General features: G+C 37.6%; 2 protein-coding genes and 1 pseudogene across 4 annotated transcripts in view; 2 read left to right on the plus strand and 1 right to left on the minus strand.

Annotated features, from left to right (window-relative positions):
* DNAAF6 (dynein axonemal assembly factor 6) overlaps positions 1-25362 on the minus strand; it is a 36244-nt gene that overhangs the window by 6305 nt on the left and 4577 nt on the right. The window contains exons 2-5 of the mRNA XM_006744221.3: positions 24102-24272; positions 20416-20488; positions 17685-17790; positions 14537-14633 (exon numbers count right to left, since the gene is read on the minus strand). Of these exons, the coding sequence (XP_006744284.2) occupies positions 14537-14633; positions 17685-17790; positions 20416-20488; positions 24102-24269 (444 nt within the window). The 5' untranslated portion in view covers positions 24270-24272. The remainder of the gene's footprint in view (positions 1-14536; positions 14634-17684; positions 17791-20415; positions 20489-24101; positions 24273-25362) is intronic.
* NUP62CL (nucleoporin 62 C-terminal like) overlaps positions 10515-25362 on the plus strand; it is a 95533-nt gene continuing 80685 nt past the window's right edge. For 2 of the 3 annotated variants that reach the window (XM_031040065.2, XM_031040067.2), the window contains exon 1: positions 10515-10693. The gene's annotated coding sequence lies outside the window, so the exon portion shown is untranslated. Of the gene's footprint in view, positions 10694-18733; positions 18895-25362 lie in introns of all 3 variants that reach the window. The other variant, XM_081808451.1, reaches the window with a different exon arrangement.
* Positions 18537-18660, plus strand: LOC115944567 (U4 spliceosomal RNA; annotated as a pseudogene).

The following is a 25362-nucleotide window of genomic DNA, read 5'->3' on the forward strand; positions in this document are numbered from 1 at the left end:
CTCCAGCAACCCTCAGTTTGTTTCCTGAGATTAAGAATTCCTCATATGAGTGAGATCATATGATACTTGTCTTTCTCTGATTGACTTATTTTGCTTAGCATAATACCCTCTAGTTCCATCCACATCGTTGCAAATGGCAAGATTTCATTTTTTGATGGCTGCATAATATTCCATTGTATATATATACCACATCTTCTTTATCCATTCATCTGTCGATGGACATCTTAATTAATTAATTAGTTCACAATTCCTAGAGAAGTGTAGGAGTCCATAAAAGTCGTTAACATAACAGAAGATAAATAAAAACATGATCCTTACACACACAAAAAAATGGGACTGTTGATTGGTTTGGTAAGATTTTACTTAAAAATGTCTCATCTCAGTTAGCACATGACCCAGCAATTCCACTCCTGGATACATACCCCAGAGCATTTAAAACAGGTGTTCAAACAAAAACATTATATGTTTTTGTTCACAGCAGCATTATTCACAATAACTTGAATCAAAGGCACAAACAACACAAATTTGCATCAACTGATAAATGGATAATCAAATTGTGGTATAGCCATACAATAGAATATTATTCAGCCATAAAAAGCAATGAAGTACTATTACATGGATGAACCTTGAAACATTAAGCTGAGTGAAAGAAGCCAGGCACATACTGTAGGACTCTATTCATATGAAATATCCAGAGTAGGTAACCCATAGAGACTGAAAACAGATTGGTGGATGCCAGAGGTTGGAGAGGGAGAAAAGAGGAGTGACTTTAACAAGTACAGATTTCCTCCTGGGTTGATGAAAATGTTCTGGAATTAGATATTGGTGATGGTTGCACAACACTGTCAATGTATTACATGTCACTCTCAGTGAATTCTGTATTGTGTATTTTACCACAGTACAAAGTCTCATCCCTCACTCTAATTTAATTAATTCCCTTTTTGATGGAAGTTGATCTATCTATCTATCTATCTATCTATCTATCTATCTATCTATCATCTATCTATCCATCCATCCATCCATCTATCTGAGATGCCATGGCATATGGTTTCTATAAACAAACAAAACAACTTAAGGTTAAGGTAAATTATGAAGCCTTCTCTAAAATGAGCTAGAAGACTTGAAATATCAGACATCGGGTGATTTAAGAACTGGAATGGTAGGGGCACCAGGGTGGCTCAGTCGTTAAGCATCTGCCTTTGGCTCGGATCATGATCTCAGGGTCCTGGAATTGAGCCCTGCATCTGGCTCCCTGCTCAGCAGGAGGTCTGCTTCTCCCTCTCCCACTCCCCCTGCTTGTGTTCCCTCTCTCGCTGTGTCTCTATCAAATACATAAATAAAATATTAAAAAAAAAGAACTGGAATGGTAAGGATAAAAACAGCAGGTTATGAGGGAAATACATATCAAATAAGTAATGGGGAAAATGGAATTCCTTGTAAGAAGCTTAAAGTAGGCAATAGTGTTTTTGCAATATAAAATTTGTGGACCAATACATGTCTGTGAGTTATATTTTACTTTATTAAATCTGTATATAAAAATATTTGTAAATAGAGCTCTAGAGGTCCTACTATCTAAATATATCCTATGGCTAATATTTTAATTAAACAAAGAATTACCTCCTATTTATATTTTGAAAACTCAGATCTTCATAATTAATAGATGTTTTAAGTGAGAGAAATAGAGCATTTCTTAGAGGTAGTTATAGGTGCTCCACCTCAAAGCAAATGAGCATTCTATTGGACAAAGAAAGACCCATTTTTATTATAACTTGCAGATCTGATAGTCGAGATGTTCTTTAGTTGCAGGATGACTCATACCACCTGGACCAAGGGATATAAATATTTATTTCTTTAGTCTGAAATGTTCAGATCTTTCAAGGTAAAAGATTATTTCCTCAAGGTTGAAATGACATTTGAGGAAGGAAAAAAATGATAACTTATGTGAAATGTAGATACAACTTCTGGGTAGAACGTCAAAGTGGTTCTTAAAATCACTTGCAACTCTAGTGAAGGGTAATTTAGAAACAACTCACTAATTTTTCCTCTTGAGAAAATTAAAATTGTGTACTAAAATGTTTTCAGAGGAGGGACAGGAAGGAACAAATTAAGTGGAATCATACACATTAATATCTCATAAGCTAGAAGGTTCAATAGGAATCTTAACAGAAAAACTCCTGAAACATGAATCAGACTGCTTTAGAAATACTTCTAATGAATTCCCGGAAAATAGACATGGTTTTTTATTGACTTCTAACTGATTGTACCCAAGATCTAACTAGTCCAACATTAGTAAGTACAGTACGTTACTGACCAAGCAATTAAATGAACTGATGTTCCTCCCTTTACATAGGATGCAAATTGATTTATTTCAAATAATTACTTATTTTAATAGGTAAACTAGGGAAAACTAAAAATTTCATTGGGAAACTTTCAACTTTTTGGGAGCTCAACCTTTGGAGTCAAACTTGAGTTTGAATTCTGTGTCTGTCACTTCTTATTTATTGCTTATAGTTATCTATTGTTTTATAACCAAAACCAATTACACCTCCCCCCTAATTTATGGCTCAAAACAATACACATTTATTATCTCACACATTTTCTTTGGCTTAGGAATTTGGGAGTGGCTTAACTAGGTAGTTCTGGCTTAGGGTCTAAAATGAAGTTGTAATCAGGATACTGACTGAGGCTGCATACATCTGAAGGCTTTACTGGGGCTAGAGGATCTGCATCCAAGATGGCCCACTCACATGGCTATTGCCAGGAGGCCTCAGTTCTTCACCACGTGGATTTCTCCATAGGGCTTAGGGCTGCTTGATTGTCCTTATGACACAATAGCTGTCTTCTCCCAAGAGTGAATGATCCAAAAGAGCAAGGCAAAAGCAATGTCCTTTTTCCATCCCTAACATGGTCTCAGAAAGTGTACTTTTTCATTTCTATGATATCCTATTGGTTACATGGGGCAGCCCTATTCAGTGTGAGAGGGAACTACACAAAGGGAAGAATATCAGGAAGTGAAAATCATTAGGGGCCATCTTGTAGGCTGGCTACCGCAGTATCCATCACTAACTTCAGTTTAAACCTCTGTCTTCTGGCCTTGTGAATAAAAAGAGCAGGAAAAGGTCCACTACTTTAAGGTTTGTGTGAGCCTTTCTTTCCACTTTCAGCTTGTCTTCTGACAAGTAGTCAAAACTACTTGCTTAGTCTGTCTCTGGGAATTCACTTTGGGGCTTTCCTGGAGATAAGTAAAAGTAAAGGTAGATCAAATTGCTTTCATGGTCCTCTGTTTATTTTCCTCTATGTGTTGTAACAGAGCTGGCTTAATATACCAAAGTGTTTGGGAGGGGAGGTCATTAATGTAGGATTATCATTTTGAGTTTTAAATTTCCTCTTTATTGTTTTGTTCTTACAAGAGATTTATATGACAAGATGGTTCCTGAAGAGATAATATTCCTATAATCTGTAAATGATATACAGGCTCCCCCGTTCCTCAGACAAGTGTCCGTGATCATATTATAAGATGCTGGAAAATTGAAATGAAAAGGCCAAATGGCGAATGTTCCACAGAGGTCATCCATTCTATGTTTCCTCTTGAGCTGTCACTTCCTGACAACCAGAACGGAAGAATAAATGAAATATACCTTATATGTAACTTGGCCAGTCTATGTATGCTATTTACTGAAATTCTATTGATGCTCAAGATATACAGAAGGGTTTGGGCTGAAAATTTAAGATATTCTTATTTATGGATTCAGGATATTATAAAAATATTTTTTATTTGACAGAAATACAGGAACCATCTCCAATATATTTGATTCTTAGCAAAGAAGTTAAGACTATTTGAGTTTCAATTTGAAACTTAATGTTAGGAAATTTTGATTAACAGAAAAAGTTTGGGTAGGTCTCATTCCGAATTGCTTCGGTAGCTTAACTTCCCATTGTTTAACTATGGAAACCCACATTTAACTCTGGAGATACTTTTCGCATTGCAGCCATCTAAGCATTTTATAAAAATTCTCATGAGTAATAATGATCTATAGGAAAATGAAAAAAATTAAAGGTGATGTTTCCCTACTTTGAAATAATATATTTACCTCTGAAGAATAAAAATATAGAGGTATGTGTTCTCCAAAACCAGGACAAAAAACCAATAGATACATTTTTAAATTAATGGATAAATTTCCTATGATGTTACCACTTTGGGGTTTTTAAATTTTATTTATTTATTTGAGAGAGAGCACAAGCAGGGGGAAGGGCAGAGGAAGAAGCAGACTCCCCACTGAGCAGGGAGCTGGACATGAGGCTCAATCCCAAGACCCTGGGATCATGACCTGAGCTGAAGGCAGACTCTCAACTGACTGAGCCACCCAGGAACCCCTGATGTTACCACTTTGAAACATCCCAGTACTACACTGTCATGCCTGTCTTATGAGATCATGGAAGCACAGTACCTCTTCTCTCACAGGAATCAAGGGTAAGCGCAGCTCATTTTGGAATAAGAAGACTCATCTATAGGACCTCCATGTCTCTATTGGCCCCCACAATTACCCCCAAACACTCATAGCCTCACTACCACTAGCTGTCTGGAGACTACCAGAACAAAATCCATTATACTTTTATCGCTATTTGTCAAGAACACAAGGAGCCTCAGACTCCCAAGTCCTTGCTTATCACCTAACAATTACCATTGAAATCTCCATATCCTCTATTTTGTTTCCATTTCCTACCCCTCACCAACTCATGAAACCCTTCCATAGTTCCTCTGGAACACACAGTCCATCACCCTTTATCTCTTCAGCCTCTGAATATTCCTTTCAATTTCTTGAAATCTGGATCTCCCCTGATCACACTGCTTCCCTAGTCTTCTCAGTGGGTGCCTGTTTTTTTTTTTTTTTCTCCCATTGCATTTATATCCCTGGGCCTGCCCCTTTCCTCTAGCTTTTAAAAATGAATCTCAGGTCTTCACACTATACCATCAAATACCCTCCTTGTTGGAATCATCTACCAATTCCTTAAAACGTTTTAAGGAGGAAGTAATCAAAAGGGTAAAATACCACTGGGTGGTCATCCTCCTATCTTTAATAATAATAATAATTCTTTGTTCTCTATTGATATTTCTAACATTAAATTTCTGTCTTCAGTGTTTGATTTATATATCCACTTAGATAACCTTTCCAACCTCCTAGCCTCACTTTCTCATGTCCTTCAAGTCTCTGCACAAATATTTCCTTCTCAGTGATGCCTCCCCTGACTATACTATTTAAAATTGCAGCTATGGGGCACCTGGCTGGCTCAGTCAGTAGAGCATGTGACTCTTGATCTTGGGATCATGAGTTCAAGCCTTACATTAGGCATGGAGCCTACTTTAAAAAATTGCAGCTACTAGGGCCAGGGTAGCTAGAACATAATGAACAAGGAAGAAAATGTGGTGTCAAATGAAACTGAAAAAGTACGTAGGCGTCAAATCATATAAGGCCTCATAGGTCAAGATAAGGAGTCTGGATTTTGTTCTAAGTGCTGTAGGAAGCCACTAAAGGTTCTGAACAAAGAAGTGATGTGATCTGATTTACTTTAAAAAAGGATCTCTCTGGATACTGTGGAAAGGCTGCAAGGAAGTAATTGTTGAAGGAGGGAGAAGAGAGAGGAGGGACTCATAATGGTCCAGGTGAAAGATGATGGTGGTTTGGAACATGATGGTAGTTGTGGTGGTAATGAAAATTAGATGGATTTAGAATATATTTTGAAAGTAGAGCCAAAAAGACTTGCTGATGCTATAAAGAGGAATGAGAGATGATTTAGGTGTTTAGTTTGTGCAGTTGGGTGAATGTTCTTGCCATTTCCTGAGATGATGAAGGTCAATGAAAAAGAGGTTTGGGGAAGACAATTAAGAGTTCTGTTTTGGGCATGTTAGGCTTGGATTGTCTATTAAAGTGAGAGATGTCAAGTAAGCAGTTGGTTATATGAATCTGAAGCTTCTGGGAGAGGCCAAGACTAGAGAAATAGTATTTAAAGCCATTGGACTGTATGGAAAGAGAATAGAGAAAAAAGAGACATAGGTTTTTTTCAGAGACCTAGAGAACTCGAGGCAGGAGAGGAAAAACCGGTGATTTGGGGTCAAAGGAGAGGAGGAGATGCCCAGTGATTCTGGAGGAAAACCAGAAGAGAGAGGAGTCATTATAGTAAAGAGAAACACATGTTTTAAGAAGGAAGAAGTAATCAAAAAGGTAGAATACTGCTGGGTGGTCCATCCTCATATCTCCAACCCCTTTTTTTCTAATTTTGTGCAGGACAATTGTTTGTTTTTAGGATTGTCCCTCTTATGGCAGGATTTAGAGCATCTCTGGCCCCTAAGTATTAAAAGCCAATAACACCCTATAACCAAAAATGCCTCCACCCATTTCTAAAAGTCCTCTGGGGAACCATACCATGACTACTTTTTTACTATTTGTTCATTCACTCTAGTGACACACATTAAGCACTCAATAAATATTACTTAAGCAAATGAAGGGATATTTGTTATCAACTGAAAAGCATTCTGAATTCTCTTTTATCCTAAAAAATACCCCTAAATCTTGCCTCCTCCTCCTCTCCTCCCCTTCATTGTCAAACTTCCTCAGAGAATGATCTACATTTGCTGCCTTCTCTTCCTCACTTCTTGTTCACTTCTTGGCTTTCTTCAATTTGGTGTTAGCACCCACCACACCACTGAAGCTGCTGTCTTCCAAAGGTCACCAAAGACTTCTTCACTGATGAATCTAAAAATTCCTTCTGCACCCCAATCCTGGTTTACCCTTCTATAGCAGCAGATACTGTTATGGCTTTCTCCCATCTCTGAATATCTTTCTCAGTTCCTCTTCCCTTAACTACCCCTCAAATATTGGCATTTTCCTAGGGTCAATCTGTTCCTGCTCGCATGGATTCAGAAGTTTCTGCCTGTACTCGTTCAAGGATTCTGGACCATGTGATTCAGATATTTTAATGAAACCTCCTCAAAATGGTATCATCAAAATCTAAAGTTGCTGATTTTTTTTTTACCAAGTAATATGGATAAGACACTTTTCACTCTTATTTCATACCTGACCCTAAGCCCATCTCAAACTCTGCCCCCATCTCTCTCTCCCCGCCCACACACATTCTGCATCTATCTCTCATTATGGGGGACTTGTGTTTTCAACTCTACTAATTTTGGTACTATTTAAAATTTTAGATACATCTAACTTTCATAATCACAAATGTATTAAATCTATACAATTAGATTAGCTTTGAAGGAGGTATTCTTCCCCTCACCATCATTATGAAAGAATGTTATGATATTAACTATAAATGTATGTATATTACTGAGAGAACTATTAGAAATTGAATTTGAAGGTTTACTGTGCTGCCTGGAGCTGATAATAAGGAATTGTATTACAGCTCAAATACCCTTCTCCCTGACACACAGTCTGATAGGTAACCAATCAAATAAGGTTAGCATAATCAGAAAGCCTGCAAAAAAGGTGTCCATCCTCTAGAATTTATATGGAAAAGAGAATCTATTCCATTACCAAGCAGCCAAACCCATTTGTTCATTAAAGGTCAATGAATAGGACTGATTTAACCTTAAGAGAGAAAACAGGACTTGAGAAGCAGATCATTCAAGAAACAAGTGAATTCTCAGAAGATGGGGAGACACTTTGCTCAGAATGATGGGTAGCCCTGTCTGAGATGAGAATGATAAACATGTGACTTATGGTTGTGTCTGTCAGATAGTGACTGACTCCTATCCCATCCCTGACTCTCACCCTATTCTCAGTGAGATTTAGAGATGGAGTGAGGCTCATATCCCAGTGAAGAGATGATGATGAAAGAGAAACAGGCTTAATGCCTTGCTTTATAGGTCACATCAGAATGTCCCCTTATCAATACAGATACATTAAAGGAGAAGAACCAAAATATCAAGAAGCCATTGCAGCTCAAAAAGAATATCAAGCTATGTGCAGGCTGCTTTTCCCCTCCTCTAGAACAAACGATGGGTCACTTGGCAGACTATCAATAACCCTAGTCCCATTCACTTTTAGATTTTAGAGATAATCTGCTGTTCAAAACGAATGGGAGAAAATGGGAATCCACTGACCTACTTCCCCACTGCACCCATCCCCCTTCCCGCCACAAATAGTCCTATGAAGAAGACAGGCTATCTTCCTACATATCTTTGATACCTGAAGTTCCTTTTTCCATGCCCCCCAACTGGCACCCAAAAGGTCAGGTACTTTGGTCAGCCCTATTTCTCAGGAGTAGGCAAGTTCCTATTTTTTCCCACCTTGTTTCTATGACAGCTTTTTGGCTTCCCCCATCGTCATTGTTTTTATCTCTAAAGCCATGACACAGTCTCAACCTCACTTCATTGATCCAATTCCTCTTGGTTTTCAATACCTGGCTTGGAACTGGAGTGAGAATTTCTGATGCCTCTGTTTGAACGCTGCCTCTGAATACTGACCCCGTCCCAAGGGCTATGTATTCTGTCCTCAGTCCCGTTTCTGCAAGCTTCCTAGTGTCCCTCTCAACAACCCCCCCAAGCATACAGGTGCTACCTAAAATCAGTTCTACATCATTCTAAGCCTGATGCAAAGCCAGCACTCGGTGGTAGTATATTCTAATCCCTCAGAGAGCAAACACCAATTCTGAAAATCAACATCTCCAGTCCCTGTCTTTGAGTTCTGCATGGATTTATATTTCTAACAGCCTACTGGATGCTTCCAACAAGAATTCTTGCAGGCAGTTCAAACTCAATATAACCAAAACTTAATATTTTTCTCTTAGAACTTTGTCTTCTTTTGCATTTCTTACCTGATATCCCCATACCACAAACAAAACCACCCTTGGTTTACTCTTATTCCAGAAGTAATAGATGGTAATTGTTAAAAAAAAAAGGGGGGGGGGTAATTCAGACGAGGAAAAAGGAATAGAAACCATTTCTAAGACTATCATCCAGAGACAAACCACTTTACATTCCCATATCTTGATTAATGTCATCACCATTTACCCAGTCACCCAAGCTAGAACTCTTGACTCCTGTTTCTTCCTTACATATCCCATTTGAGAACTTTCTAAATCCTATCAGTATTACCTCTGAAATGTCTACTTTGTTCTCTATCCCCACTGCCACACTCCAGGTTCCTACCTCTCTTACCTGAATTAGTGCAATTGTCTCTTAACTGGTTTTTGCCTACCACCAATCTCCCTAACTCACACTCATCTCCTACCATCATCTCCCTAACTCACACTCATCTCCTACCATTTTGTAACTCTAATTCCCACAAAAGTCCACAGCTCATGGTGTCTTAGTCAGCTGGCGCTGCCATAACAAAATACTACAGACTGGAATCGGAGCATGCCAAACATGCCAGTATGGTTGGTTTCTGGTGAAAGCTCTCTTCTTGGCTTGCAGAAAGCTGTCTTCTTATTGTGTGCTCACATGGTCCAGAGAGAGAGCAAGCAGAGCAAGCTCTCTGGCATCTTTGTATCAAGGCACTAATATCATCATGTAGCGCCTACCCTTGTGACTTCATCTAAAGCTAATTACCTCCCAAAGGTTCCATCTCCAAATACCATTACAATGGAGGTTAGAGCTTCAACATATGAACCTTGGGGGGGACACAATTCAATCCATAGCACATGGTGTGACATTCAAGGGCTTTTACAACTAGCTCTAAGCTCCTTATTTTGTTTTCTTTTATTGCTCCATGTGCATTCTGGGGCTCCAAGAACATCACAAATAGTTTTCAAAACACATCATGTACTTTAATAGCACTAGGCCTTTGTTGATGCCATTGTTTATTCTGCTCAGACAGATTTTCCACCCTGACAAACTATCATGTACTTCAAATGTCCAGGCCAGATGCCACCCGTACTGTGAAGTCTGCTTGGACTACTTCTTTGCACCATATCACTTTATACACACTTCTATCAAATTCACATTGTTTGGGTTCAAATCATAGTTCTACCAGATTCTGAGTGTGTGAACTTAATGCAAGTCACTTAACTTCTTTGTGCTTCAGCAACCTCCTCTGTAAAGTGAAAATAATAGCACCTATTTCATAGGGTTGATGTGGGGATTAATGATTTACCCTGTGCAAAGTTCTTAGAGAAATGCCTGGCACATAGTAAGCATTCTATAAATTATTTGCTATTATTATTATTATATCATTTTAAGTGAAAACGAGCAGGATAAAAACCTTTATCCATAGACTGTAAATGTAGGAAAATGGCTCCGCTATGGCACTCTAGTGACCCTGCACTATCTACACTGACCACATAGGCAAGGCCCAACTGCAGCCTGCCCCAAGTCTTGGCAGAACATCCTGTGATCCTCCTGGAGTATGGGAAGATACAGTCTTGTGAGGAGTTGCCTCAAGGCTGTTTCTTATCTGTCTTTCTACCTTGTGGGAGGCTCCTTATCTTGCAGGAGGCTACCATGAGGCAGTTTCTCACCCTCCTCCCTGGTTCCAATAAGGCATAAGAGCTTTCTACCTCCCTCCTCTTGGGTATAGATGCAGGCTATAAAACAGTCCAGCTACAGTCTAGAGTTGGCTCTTCAGCAACAGAGTGCCCCACTGCTCATGTCACCTGTCATCTGGTCCCCTTAGTTCGATGTTGTCCTGTGGGGCAAAGGGACATGCGGAGCTGACACCATGCTGATCTTGCTTATCCTGCCTGTGTAAGTAAGAGTTTTTATCCATTTGGGTTCACTGTTTCCTTATTGGATGGATCTGTGGAAGTCTGTGCTGTTTATAGACTGATCTCTTGATAGTAAGCTCCTTGTGAGAAAGAGAAACATCTCTATTTTGTTCAACACTGTATACCAAGTATCTGGCCTATAGTAAGTGCTCAATAAGTATTTGTTGAATTAAAAAAATATAGCAAACAGTGGTAGATATGTATTCAAGGATATATAGTCAAGGATATATATCAAACCCTTTATAGTGGGATCCTTGTGGGGAGGGATGGAAAGTACAGAGAACAAAAGAGAAAATAAAAAATAGTAAAATCAAATAAAGTAAAATAGAACAAGACAGAGGCATTAAACTCATGAGGTTTAAAGAAAAACATACATGTTACTTAGGAGGAAAAAGCCCACTAGCTGTCTTGTTATTCTCCCATTAATTTATATGAGTATTTGATACCTTACAAGCTTGACCTTATTTTCTCAACCGTAATACAAGGAGAAAAGGCTAGATAAGCATCTTTTAAACCGTGTTCCAAAGAGCCCCAGTTTTTCTCCTAGGAGCTGCCTCATGGGTGATCGTACCCTTTTAACCAAGGCATTGGTGCTTGTATGTGTTCTATATGTTGGGCTTTCTCATAGAATTTTGTTTGAAGAAAATGGTTGGCAGCTAAAGACAAAACAAAACTAACCAGCAAACCACTGACCAAGTTGTAGCTCTAAAATGTACATCATGATGATTATAGTTACTAATACCATATTGAATACTGGGAATCTGCTGAGAGAGTAGATTTCAAGGGCTCTCAACACACACACACACACACACACACACACACAATGGTAAGTATGTGAGGAGAGGATATGTTAATTAGCTTGACTGCAGTAATCATTTCACTATGTATATGTGTATCAAACCATCATGTTGTACACTTTAAATACACACAATTTTTACTTAAAACATAAAATGCCTAATTATAGATTAAGGCCAGGGAAGCTTGGTAGCTACAAACTCGGAGGGGTGCAGCAGGCAGAATTTAGATAATGAAGCTCTTTGGCTTGACGTTAGAAGGAAAGAATGGAAGGTTTGCTGAAGACATGCATAATCGTAACTGAGAATTTTGTTTAGGACAATTGCTTTGATTTAAGACTCATGAATCCTGCTTTCTTATTTGGAGTCTGGGGAGGGTAAAGGAAAGGGTGGTCCTGGTGAATTTTTAAACCCCAAATCACTCCTTGTACTTAAACAGATTGTTCGTGCTACTATCTTCCTCAGCTTAAACATAGGTTTTCTTAAAGTCTCTGTGTTGGATTGTTACATATAGGCCAGGTCCAGCCCCCAAATCACAAATTTAGTCAGTTCTGGGGTGTAATTCCCCCCACATTTTAGTGTTTCTGATACTGAGATGCATCATGCAATCAATGTGAACATTTAATGGGGTAGCACACCTATTTTTCCTTTGTTATTAAATAAATGGCAATTTGATGATGTCTTAGATCTGAGAAAATGCCATATTATCAACAGTAATAGTAAGCTTATAAATTTGAGCAAGAAATAATTGAGATGTGGTCAACAACCTCTTTAGTCTGAATCTTACCAGTGGGGTTAAGCAATGATGGTGGATATCATCATTAATATGCCTACAAGATAAAATTCAAGCTACAGATCAGGGATTGTTTTTCTTTTTTGAGAGTTGGCTTACCAGTACACCACTATTCACAACTATTCTTTCTTCTTCTTATGCTCCCACTTTACTCAAATAGGCCAGGCTATTTCATGCCTGGATACCTCCCCATGTGCTTTACCTCTGCTTGGAATGCTCTTCTTGGAATGTTGTCTACTGGAAAAATCCTGTCCTACCCAGTGTTGATCCCTTTCTGCTTTATGACACCATATACGTCACCCATATATGCCTCTAAGTATGTACTTACCATACTGAATTGCAATGATTTGTTACGTGTCCATCTCCTTTACTGTAAATTCCTTGAGGGTGATGACTGTATCTTATTTATCTTTGTATCCCTAGTACTTAGAACCGTGTCTGGTATGTAATAGTACTCACTGAGTATTTAAAAATTGAATATATGCACTATTCCTTATGTTCCACATATGAGTGAAATCATATGATAACTGTCTTTCTCTGATTGACTTATTTCACTTAGCATAATAACCTCCAGCTCCATCCATGTCGATGTAAATGGTAGATATAGTGCAGAAGACAACAGGGGAAGGGAGGGAAAACTGAAGGGGAAGAAATCGGAGAGGGAGACAAACCATATGAGACTCTTGACTCCAGGAAATAAACTGAGGGTTGTGGAAAGGGAGGTGGGTAGGGGGATGGGGTAACTTGATGATGGGCAATAAGGAGGGCACGTGATGTGATGAGCACTGGGTGTTATACGCAACTAATGAATCGTTGAACACTACATCAAAAACTAATGATGTACTATACCTTGGCTAATTGAATTAAGAAAACTGAATATATGAAGAAAAAGCAAGAGAAAAAGAACAGTATACATGAGGTGAAGTGCCATAGCACCAACAAATATTTCACGCAGCTTCTATTCCATGCCTTATCCAAACCCTCTAAACTCCTGGTAGACTGTCAACACTGAGTTTAACTGTTATTAAGAAGCTGATTTCATTTATGTGAGTTCTGTCTCCCCAATCAATTAGAAGTTGATTAAAAGGAGGGATCAAGTCTTTTTCAGCATATACGTGTTGAGTTTTACATAAATCGTATACTCCTACCCTGAGGTACAATTTGGTTTCCAAGAGTCTTCATTCAGGACACCTTTATTATTAATACTAGTAGCACTTTACAGGAGAGAGATGGAAAGGCTCACAACAGTTATTTACTTAGGACCCAGAATTTCTCCAGAGTTTACAGCAATCCTCATACTAGACATCAAAAATGTTATTTTACAGTTATTTAAAAAAGAAGAATTGGGATGTTACTGGTAAAACCCTGGAAGCTAATTACTTCAAAATCACTTGAAACCTTAACTCATTAGAGTTTGAAAAATCTCCTGGGGTACTTAAGCTCACTATTCCCATTATGTTACTTGATTCAGTTGAATGTCTTAGATTTTGCTAATAAAAGAAAACCTGAAGTTCATGCAAAAGAGAGATTCCATTTATCATTTGCTTAAGGAAAAAAGATTAAGCATCTCCAATGGGCACCTCAGTACTCCATACTGTAGAGTGTTGTGAAAGAAGGAGGGGAAAAGACAGATGCATAGCCGCTGATCTCAGGAAAAGAATTCACACCAGAATTACTAGTGTATGTTGCCAAAACAAGTTATATCCTACCTTCTTGGTTAGGCCCAGACTTTTCAACAGGATCATTCTGAGGCTCAAATAAGCAGAGGTAAGGGGATCTCATTGATCTCATTGGTATTACATAGAAATAGTGTCATTCTGATAAGGGAGCCAAGATAACATTTTAGATGTCTTTTAGAGTTTTAAATCAGAAGTTCAGATCCAAAAATTAAGAAAAAATCCCTTTTAAAATTGCACAATGTAAGCTGAGTCGTTAGAAGAAATACAGATATAAGAGATAAGAGAGATTCAGGGAAGGGCAGTTTTCATAGGACTAGAAATAGTGTATTATGTCCTATGATTCTATTACGTTTATTTGTAAATCTTATCCACATGTGTAAATTTAGTTTGTTTTGTACGTGTTAACCAATTTTAAACTGTCAATCCCATTATTCCCTTAGTACCTAAAACATAGCAACCACTATTTTTAAAGAGTTTACTGCTTTGCCTATGGTATTATGTATACAACAGTCACTCAATGTAGCCATAATGGTCATAGGGAAGATGGAGAGGCTCACCACTAGATCTTCACAACATGCAGTTGAAGAGTCTTTTCTCGAAAATCCTAGGAATATATCCTCAGTTCCCACCTGCTGTTTGAATATTATCTCATACCTGAAAAAAAAGTCAATGATACAGAGACTCAAAAGAAAGCAATTTTCTGTCCTAGAGTAAAAAAAACAAAAAACAAAACAAAACTACAAACTTATGAGGACATGCTGTTACAAAAAATAAAAAGACTAAATAAAGTGTTAACAGTTTCTTCAGGCAATTAGCAGAACATAAAGGAATAGAAGTCTAGAAAATTCAGTCAAAAATACCTAACACTAAAAAATACATATATACCTAACACCGTAAAGCAGGATTTGTATTGTATCTACTTCTTTTTGAAACACTAAGCTTAATTGTTTTAGTATACAAATAAAATGGATTGAGGGAACTTCTAGTAAGATTAAAAGTAGAAGAAAAGGGCGCCTGGGTGGCTCAGTTGGTTAAGCGACTGCCTTCAGCTCAGGTCATGATCCCAGGGTCCTGGGATCGAGTCCCGCATTGGGCTCTCTGCTCCTTGGGAGCCTGCTTCTCCCTCTGCCTCTCTCTCTCTGTCTCTCATGAATAAATAAATAAAATCTTAAAAAAAAAAAAGTAGAAGAAAAAAAGGTCTTTTTTCATGGAAAACGATGGCTCAGAAAAATTGTAGGCCCATAACCCAGGGTTTGGTGGATAGATAGAAATCCTCATCTGTTAAAATTTAAGCCACAGAGTAGAGTTAGAAAATCCAGGTGTAGTTCTGTTTCTGTCTAACTGTGTGCCCCTGGTTAAATCACAAACTCGTGGGGTTCTCTGCTTCCAGATTTGTACAATTTATGGGAGAGGGGTAGGTTTGAACTCAGTGATCTCTACAATATTTTTTCCAGGTCTAAAAGTCTATAATAGAAACACTGGTAATGCAGTCAGCACAACTACATTGTAGTATTTAGAATCTAGGCCTACAGAATTCTTACTCCGATGAAAGATTTTCCTGGTATTTCACCTCATACACGACAATTCACAAATCTTTCTTTGCCCCCAAATTTGGGTCCCTAGGGATAGAGTCATTTATAGAAAGAAGCACCCAGCCATAATGTACCCTATCTTTTTGGATGGAATGAAATGAGCAAACATTTACAAATGATCTTTCCCATTTAATTCTCCCCTAATGAAGAAATGGTAAATCTCTGGATAGGAAGACTAAAGGACTACCTTGAACTTCTGACCGCTTGCAAATAGGAATGCCCAAGAATGAAAAAGGGATTTCTCTGAGTTTGAACAGGACTAACAATAAGTAGCTATTTGATATGGGGCGCTTTTTTCTTAATGGACTATAACATTTACCTGATATTTACAAAGGTGAAGCCAGGTTAAAGCAAAACAGAAATGTATCGATCCATATGCCCATGACTCCCAAATAGATTTGCTCTAACTGCTGCTCTTCTCCCCATCTCCAGATGCAATTTTCCAACTGCCTACTATATACATTTGCCTGGATGTCCCAAAGGCACCTCAGAGTCCACACATCCAAAACCAAACTCACTGCTTTCCCTCTACCTTCATTCCCAATCATAGTTAATGGCCTCACCATTCACCTGCTCACCCAAGTCGGTAGCCTCAGCATCATTTCTGAGGCTTTTCTCTCATTCATTATATCTAATCTAATAACATATATTCCTTTAAGAATCTCTCTAATAAAGGCCCTCATACTTCTCCCCAAGGCCAGTGACTTAGCTCAGGTCCTTATTACTTTTTATTTGACCATTTGTGATTCTTTTTTTGTGAGCTGCCTATCCTTTTTTTTTCCCAGTTTCCTCTTTATCCACTGGGACATTTTGAAATGTACTTGCATAAGATAGAAAATAAAGATTAAAAAAATCTTATAGGGTAATTTTCTTCATATCCTGACTGGAGTTCTTATTCATTTAAAACTTTCATGGATGTTCTTTCTACAGAACATCAAACATCAGGATGAGAAGCGAACATTTACTCAAATTTGGAACTTTGGATGTTTGACATTCATCAGACAATATGACAAATGAGTGGCTTACTTCTTACCTTTCATATGGATGTGTGGGCACTGTATAAACATAACCTGAGATTTACTCCCTTCATTTTTAAGGTACACACAGAAATGTTTTAAAATCCCCTTTGATCTTTTTTATGAGGTTTATGGGTTTTTTTTTTTTTGACATTGTTTATTTGAAAGCTGGATACATTTTTCCAATTAATTATCTGCAGTCTCCCACTACTTCTGTTTTCAGAACCAATGTAGGGGATAGAAACATATGGTTGTTTTGGACACAATTTTATAGTCAGAATTAGATAAGTTGTCAGATCACTTACCATAGAAGTCTTCAAGAATTTATAAAGTACCTTATAATTTAGTAAGTACTGCCTTGGTTTTTCAAGCTATTCTAAATACTCAATCCAGATTTTATTTTAGAATACATATATTTAAAGCTTAGTATATTTAACCATTAATTTCAATTATGAATGTGAACACACTTCCAGTTCCTTGAAACTGTGGGCGATTTATTTCATCAGAGTGAAGGGCTGGTCATGATAATAATCCTAAATTTCATATTTACAATTCATATTCCTAATTCCTATTGAAAAAGCTACAAAATGAGACTTCAAGCCTGCTTGCAAAATATATTAAACATAATCCTAAAATAACCAGTAAATAGGTCCAGGTAATAATAGATAATTTGAGAGAGAATGCAGGCTTTTACCACAATTGTGGGACATTGAGTAATTAAAAGCAGGTCTTCGACACATAAATATGGTATAATAACTTAGCTTATATGAATGCTTGTAACTTAATGGGTTGTTTTCTTTCCCAGTGTTAGTTCCACATTAAACAACTAGCCAACATTAAATTTAAATTTGTAATGGAAATGACTGTATTTTTCAGTTTTTGTTTGATAATAACTGAAAGTAAGGTGTTATGTCTCATTATTTGTTTCTGCTCCAGAAGGAAAAAATAATAATAAATTGCACACGCCTTCTGTGTATCACTGTAGTTTTCTCTTTTATGTGGTAGAAGTTACTTTATGAATCTTGTCAAAAATAGAACGGTATCAGATGACACATCTACCTTAAGCCCAAACACATTCCTGGCGTCATCTGACTTACTCTGGTATTTCTCTAACATCCCACATGTCCTCATGCTCTCCTCCCTCTGGAACCTCTTCTGGATTCCAGATATCCTTGCTGTTTTCATCACTGCTTTGAGGGATGTCTGTGGAGAAAGGGAAGATAAAGCTGAGGCTGTTGTCTGTTCTTCACGCTCAGTTTGGGATCATCGAAGTAAAGCATTTTCTATTTGTAATCACTAGCTTGTGTTTTGGTCCAAACAAGCTAAATTAGTAAAAACATAGAATTCTTGAATCAATCCACAACCAATACATTGTAAAATTATAATAACAGTTGTAGAAAATGTGGAAACAACATATAAGCAAAAAGAAGAAAACAAAATCATCTATAATCCAACTACTCAGAGATAATCAATGATAGCATTCTGGTCTGTATCTTTCCAGCTTCTGTGTGTGTGTACATATATAACGTATAATATAGACTCCATATGTGAAAGAGCATTTGATATGAAACATTATATAATATATATATGCAAAGAAATATTACACATTTTTTTCAGAAACATCAATAGGATCATATGTAAAACATTTATGTGAAAGAAGCAATCAAACATACAATCACTCTGATTTGGGGAGTCAGTGTCTTATCTTGCTTTGTGTATTACTATCTAAAAGCTCTTTGAGGGCGCCTGGGTGGCTCAGTTGGTTAAGCGACTGCCTTCGGCTCAGGTCATGATCCTGGAGTCCCGGGATCGAGTCCCACATCGGGCTCCCTGCTCAGCAGGGAGTCTGCTTCTCCCTCTGACCCTCCCCCCTCTCATGCTCTCTGTCTCTCATTCTCTCTCTCTCAAATAAATAAAATCTTAAAAAAAAAAAATTTAAAAGCTCTTTGAGCTTTGCGCAGTGGCAGTATCGTAGCCGATGAGGTTTATCCGAGGCGTGATTATTGCTAATTAAAAACTCTTTGATAACTTTGCCATGAAAGCATGACATAATTCTTAAAAAATATCAGTTAAAGAAACTGAAAACAGTGGGTACAATGATCATTTTTAAAATTTTTAAAAAAGATTTTATTTATTTATTTGACAGAGAGAGATTGAGAGAGAGAGCACAAGGGGGGAGCTGCAGGCGGAAGCCGAGGGAGAAGCAAACTCCCCACTGAGCAGGGAGCCCAATGCAGGACTCGATCCCAGGACCCCGAGATCATGAGCTGAGCCGAAGGCAGACACTTAACCCACTGATCCACTCAGGTGCCCCAATGATCATTTTTTAAAAGATTTTATTTATTTATTTTGACAGAGAGACAGAGAGCGGGAACACAAGCAGGGGGTAGTGGGAGAGGGAGAAGCAGGCTTCCCGCCGAGCAGGGAGCCCAATGTGAGACTCGATCCCAGGACCCTGGGATCATGACCTGAGCCGAAGGCAGACGCTCAACGACTGAGCTACCCAGGCACTCCCTGATCATTTTTTTAATCCAGTATTTTCCTCATGTAGAAGTGAGCCTCAAAGAAAATCTCTATCACTTGTCCTTTATGTAGGACTGAGCATGTACCCGGGTTTCTATATGTCATCTTTAAATATTTAAAAGCAAATGAGGCATGCAAAAGCCCAGCTTACATTTGTTCCAACATTAGGTGCAGAACATTATTTTGAGTTCTCCTTTTAAGCATCCCCAGAAATGCACCTGATTACCAGGTTTTAAATACTGCCAACTCTTTTGTAATTATCTGCTTCTGTCTAGCATGGACTTTGTAAAGCCTAATTACAGATTTATATAAAATAGTTTGCATATGACTCACTGTTCTCAGAATTTAGAGGATATTAGCCATACACTATCAGAAATTCAGGCAGCATAGAAACACGTCGAAATTTGAACTAGCCTTCCAATATCTCTTGAATAAGGCAAAGAGACTCTTGAGTATGTAGAGTATAATAACTGAAATTTTAAAATCATCCCCTCAGACCTCATTTTAGCCATTATTTTAAACATTTTTCCAGATAAAATCTTTTACAATCAGCTAAACTGATGAAAGAACTTCACTTCCTTTCCCTGTCCACCCTCTGGTAACTGTCATCACGACAGAATTAGAGCCTTCTATATTTTTGAAGACGTGTAAAATGTTCAACTCTGTGAAAATGTATAGGCCAAATTGCTGGGAAAACATACCCCCCCCAAATATTTATTCTAGTTTATTGGACCTGTGACTATTTACATCGCCTCACGGGCTTTAATTTATAAGCATTTTGATGTAAGATAAAATTGTATAATTTGTTTTATTGTGTTCTCCAAAAGACTATTAGCTCAATGGGGACAGAGACCTTTCTGTTTTGATCTTCATCATAGCTCCAGAGATGCTCATACTACCTGGTACATAACAGGCTCTCAATAAATATTTGTTGAATGAATTCTGTGAAATTGCCAGAATATAGCAGGGTAGAAAGTGAAGAAACTAAGCATCTTGGTAACTAGACCTTAAATAATAAAAAAGTTATTTAACCACAGATGACTTTCTTGGTTTTACATCTCAGGAAATATACCAAAAAATGAATGTGAATAATTCAAGGCAAGTTAATTTCCATTAATATAAAAATGACTTACCTATAACAGTAAAAACAGCATCTTTATATGTATGTGGCTGTTCATCATTTCCACAATTATTTGAGTTCATCTTTAACAAATCCTAGTGTTAGTATTACTCTCCTTATAATTTTGTTTCCAAAGAAAGATTATACTGATTATATTGATCTATATGCTTTGTTAAATAACCTACCTTGGAACTCTTCTGTTGTTGGTGGTCCAATATTCCCAGGACCCATGGCTCCAAGAACAGATGAACAATTTGGCTGGGAGAGAAAAAGTCCAACATTCTGTAATTACTACTTGTGTAACTTACATGACCAGTAATACTTTAAATTTGATAAGCTTTCCATCTAAAATTTCATAGAGCTTCTCATTTAATTAATCATCGTCGTTATACAACAGAGAGAGAGATGCCAAGTATTATTTAGAATGTGTTTTCCTTTTCCTTTCAAAAAGTATTCAGTTTAATAGACCCGAAGGCAGAACTGATCTTTGATCAGACTAAATCCCCAGTTCCAGCCCAGTGAATGTGTATCCCTGCGGATAGGGGAATGAATCGCGTTCATCTCTTTGAAGGTCAGAACCAAGTATTAGTATAAGAGCATCGACACTTTTGGGTTTTGGCAGTGTCTTGTCAGAGTTAGGTGAGGGATGGAAAAGGATGGGAAAGTTTTATAGAAACAAAAACAAACCACAAAATAGGGTCTCAAGTATTTAGATATCAAAGGACTCATTCGAAACTCCTGATAACCGATTTTACTTCTTTCCACTGGGGGCCTAAAACACCTCCTTGTCACACGACCTCATGACACTGAACTTAATGGATTTAAACAGCAACCCTAAATTAATAGTGTCAAATATATGCTGAACCACTTCAGTCATCATGCAAGTTCATTTTGCCATCCTCTGTGCAAGCAAACACACCCCCAAAGGACTGCCCTTCTATTCAGTACAAGAACAATTTTCTTTTTTTCAACTGAGTATAATCATATTACACCATCAGAATAGTGGCAACCACCTCATTGGTCCCTCTCAGGGTCTTTTGAGATCTCAAGAAAATCCCAATATTTTCCTAAATGTTCTTGCTGATGCCAGACTCTGAAGCTCCAACTTACTCCATTGCTGGCAGTCAAAACATTCTTCTCTCCTTGGATCCTGGCAAACTAGCACATCTAGCTCTCTTTTCTCAGGCCCCTGCCCAGATCTCCCAAGACTTCAGGCATGTACAAGAGTTACAATGTCCTATTTGGGCAAAAGGAGTAGTGTCTGTCCTTGAAAGCCAGTGGAAAACCTCACCTGTGTCTTTATTATGCTAAACTATTCCAACAGCTATAAATCAGAAATTAATCTGTAACATCTCAACAGTTTCTAAGACAGTAACCATTCCTTTCCAAAAGGTGTTTCAAAAGTGCTATGTCTGCAGTTAAGGTGTTACAGACATTTTTATGTGAAAGTCCCAAGACGGTATTCTGTATGGTTTTTTTGTTTGTTTGTTTTAATCACTAAAGTCATATAAACTTGTAGTGCTTCTCTTAAGTTATTAATCACCAGAATACTAATAGTTAATCAGGGCAAAGCATTTCTTGGAACATGAGGGCCTCTTGTTTTGTTGAGTGATTCCTTCCACGGAAAATTAAAATCCATAACTTGAACATTCCTGACAAAAATTGGTATGCTCTCTATGGACAGTGATGATTGGGTCAGCACATCACAACAGAAGGGGAGTCTCAGTTTATTAACTTAATGAAAATAAATGATTAAAAACAAAAATTTCAAGTGGAATGATGAACCAGGATAATAAAAATATTAAAAACCATCTTGCAAATGTTTTCCATGAGAATATCATTTCAGTCTTTACCATGGATCAAAATCCCATTATCTGAGAAATTTATCGTTGCAGTTCATGCCACCTTGCAATAGTAAGAGAATTAGAACAACTTGGTTACAATGTCTGTGGAGTGGTGAACCTTATTTCCCACAGGTCTTAAGATCCCCTTGTGAGTTTAAAAAAACACTCTCTTCCCAATCTCCCAGAGTCTTAGCAATTCATGGTGGGGATGGTGTAAATAAGCCAACGTGTATGTAGCAGTTCTAATGCTGTTTTCAGAGAGAATATTTTCAAAAACATCACTCTTGTAATCATTCCACAGTTCCCAAGATTAATACATGTTAAAAAATGAAAAGCTGTTTCTCTCCTGGAAAATTTAAGAGTTCATTAGAAACATTAATTATTCTCCCACTGTTCTGATACTCAATTCTGTATCCTCTAATGATATCTGTACTGCAGTGTCTGAATGACCAATTACCTCAAAATTGCTTATAACCCAGATATACAGAATCATACATTATTACAGTAATTTTCCTCTATGAATTGTACAATTTGGTAAAATGATCCTTGTCTCTCTATTCTCATAATCACTTATCTTTCTCCTAGAATCACCTCTAGATGCAAATAAAGATCTCCATACGTAAACGTCAAAGAGAACAGGCTTTGTAACCAGGGTAAATCTTTTCTCTGAATCTGTCCCAGTTACAAGGTCCACTTCCCTTTCTTCAAGATTGCTGTTTCTCAAATACGTAATATGCTTTTTGTATACGACATAACCTTACCCTTCCCAGGATGTATCCTTCTATTTCAGCTTAATGTAGCAAAAATGAACTTGCCTTCCCAACTTCATTGATACCTTGCTCCTAAATTTTTCTCCAGTGTCCTGTGTGTTGTATATACTCAATGCTATTATTAATGTCCTGATTTTTGTTTGGCCTCTACTAACTTTTCCCTGACTAACACTTCTTGGATTCTGGCTCCAAGCTGATTCAGTTTCCATCTAAAAATTTTATTTCCATTGCACGTCTGCCTTGATGCAGTGCCTTCTACCTAAACTCTTCCTGGAGGGTGGAAGTTCCATCCAGTGTTGATTTGAGCCACTGAATTTTGCTGCCTATTCAGATTACATTTGTTTTTCCACACAAGGGCAGAAAAGAATTTTGGGGGAGGAGCAAACTGATATGCATGCTCACTGGAGATGGTTTATTCATGGCAAATTCGTCATAATAACAACTTCACTAAGATAATGTGAAGCAAATTGACATATTCTGCTACTGTGTGAGATTTCTGGCCCAAATTTTGTTTGCCTTCATGTAGGCAGTCTGACAGCCGAGGTTTGCTGATACCTAAGGAGCAGGAGAATGGAGAGCAGGGGGTTATGTAGAAGTATTTTGATTATTCTGGGAATATCGGCAGTGACTGAGGCCAGTTCATGGAACTTTCCTACCCAAAATGAAGCCCATCTTGCTGCTGCAAGCCTCCCTGGGGTTACCTGCCCTGATCCCAAATGCTATCCGACAAATTAGATTCCACAGCTCTGTGTGAGCATGTACCCGGAAGTCAATTTTAGTAAGCTAAAGGTAGTTTGTCCCATTATCTGGCTCAAATTATTCTCTGTTCTGTTTTCATGTGTAGACAAATTTTAAACAATTAAGGGAACTGGTTGGTGGGGGCCTAATAAACACTGTCTAGTGGAAATTATTTGTTTTATAGAAATACTGTCTAGGCTTAAAAATCCAAGCTACCACTCTGCAATGGTTGTCAAGCATTCTTTGGCCATAAATATAAATGACAAACATTTTGAAATGTGGCTATTGCTACCATAGTTACAGAACTATTTTCCTATTCAGTGTTCAGGTAGTTTAGAAAAAATATAATTATGTTTGCCTGAAATGTACTAGAGGTTATACTCTCATGCATAATGAGTCCTCCAACCTCCTGTTGGATGACACAGCCCTGCTCCCACAGCAAGGTTGGAACGAGTTGTTCAAATAGAGTTTCACAACTTAGCGTGAATAGAACTAATTCATCTGTAAGTATACGACCACCTGTCCAGGCTCAAAATCATCCTCTTCTTCAGGATAAAGTAGCTTAGAGAGGGCTTGCAGAGCTGAAACCGAAGAAAGGGTTTCAGTTTCCATATTTTCATATCCTAGATTTTCAGTTTCCATATTTTCAGTTTCTGCATTTTCAGATTCCATATTTTCAGAATCCATGTTCTGAGGAAGAAGATAATCAGAAAGAGATATTTTGGTTTTCTGTTTCATCGAAGACCAAAGATTAAATTTTTAATCAGCCCTTGATGATGCCTAGCATTATACTGCCATCTGAGAATTCTAGTGGGTTGGTTCATTGGCTTTAGCAAAAAGTTCACACAAAATAAATGAACTGTTTTTATGGTTATAATAGTGATACTATATATGTCTATAATGGAAATTTTAGGAAATAACACATTAAAAACATAAATAAGAAAAGATCACCACAACCTATAATCCTACCAACCTTCAGCCTTTAAAATAATCCTTACAGTCACATTTAGGGTAGGAATTCAGGGTCTTTAAAAATCTTGGAAGTGTCACAGACTTTAATGAATAACCTGCATAAAGCCTATTGTTAATGATTTCGGCATAAATATAAAAGGAATCTTTTCTACATCTCTGCTAATATTTTTTAAACATGATTTTATAAAATTAACTCACAGGAAACACTTCTTTAGTGCTGTTATTAAATGATCCACTACAATTTCTGCAATGTGCCTAGAACTGTAATACAAAGGGATCCTCAAATGTGTGCTGGTACAAAATCACCTGTCAAAGTCAATCTGCATGCAGATGGTGTTTTACAAACCTTCTGTTTTATTATGTTTTACTATTATTTTGACTTTCTTTTTTAAATGGAAAACTGATCTTAATGCCTATTGGAGATGTCAAGGGTATGAAACAAATGTGAAATTGCCTGGTATGTCTAGCGTAGAGGCAGTATGTCATAGTGGTTTAGAGTAAGGTCTCTGGAGTCATGCTGCCTAGATATGTATCTATCATTTACTTCCCAGCTCTGTGACGTCAGGCACATCATTTAAACTCTATACACACCATCTTCCTTACCTGTAAGATAGAAATAATAATAGTGCTACCTCATAGGTTTGTTACAAGGATTAAGTAGCTTCATACACGTCAAAGAGCTTAGAACTGTGCCTTGCACATAGTAAGCACTCAACATATGTTAGCTATTATTATTGGTCCTTTAAAAATTTAATTTTTGCTGGGCATGAATATCACTTCTAATAATGATGTCAAATAAGTTGATGAT

The sequence above is a fragment of the Leptonychotes weddellii genome, chromosome X (genome assembly GCF_054177405.1).
Source record: "Leptonychotes weddellii isolate Sample4059 chromosome X, ASM5417740v2, whole genome shotgun sequence".
NCBI lineage: Eukaryota > Metazoa > Chordata > Mammalia > Carnivora > Phocidae > Leptonychotes > Leptonychotes weddellii.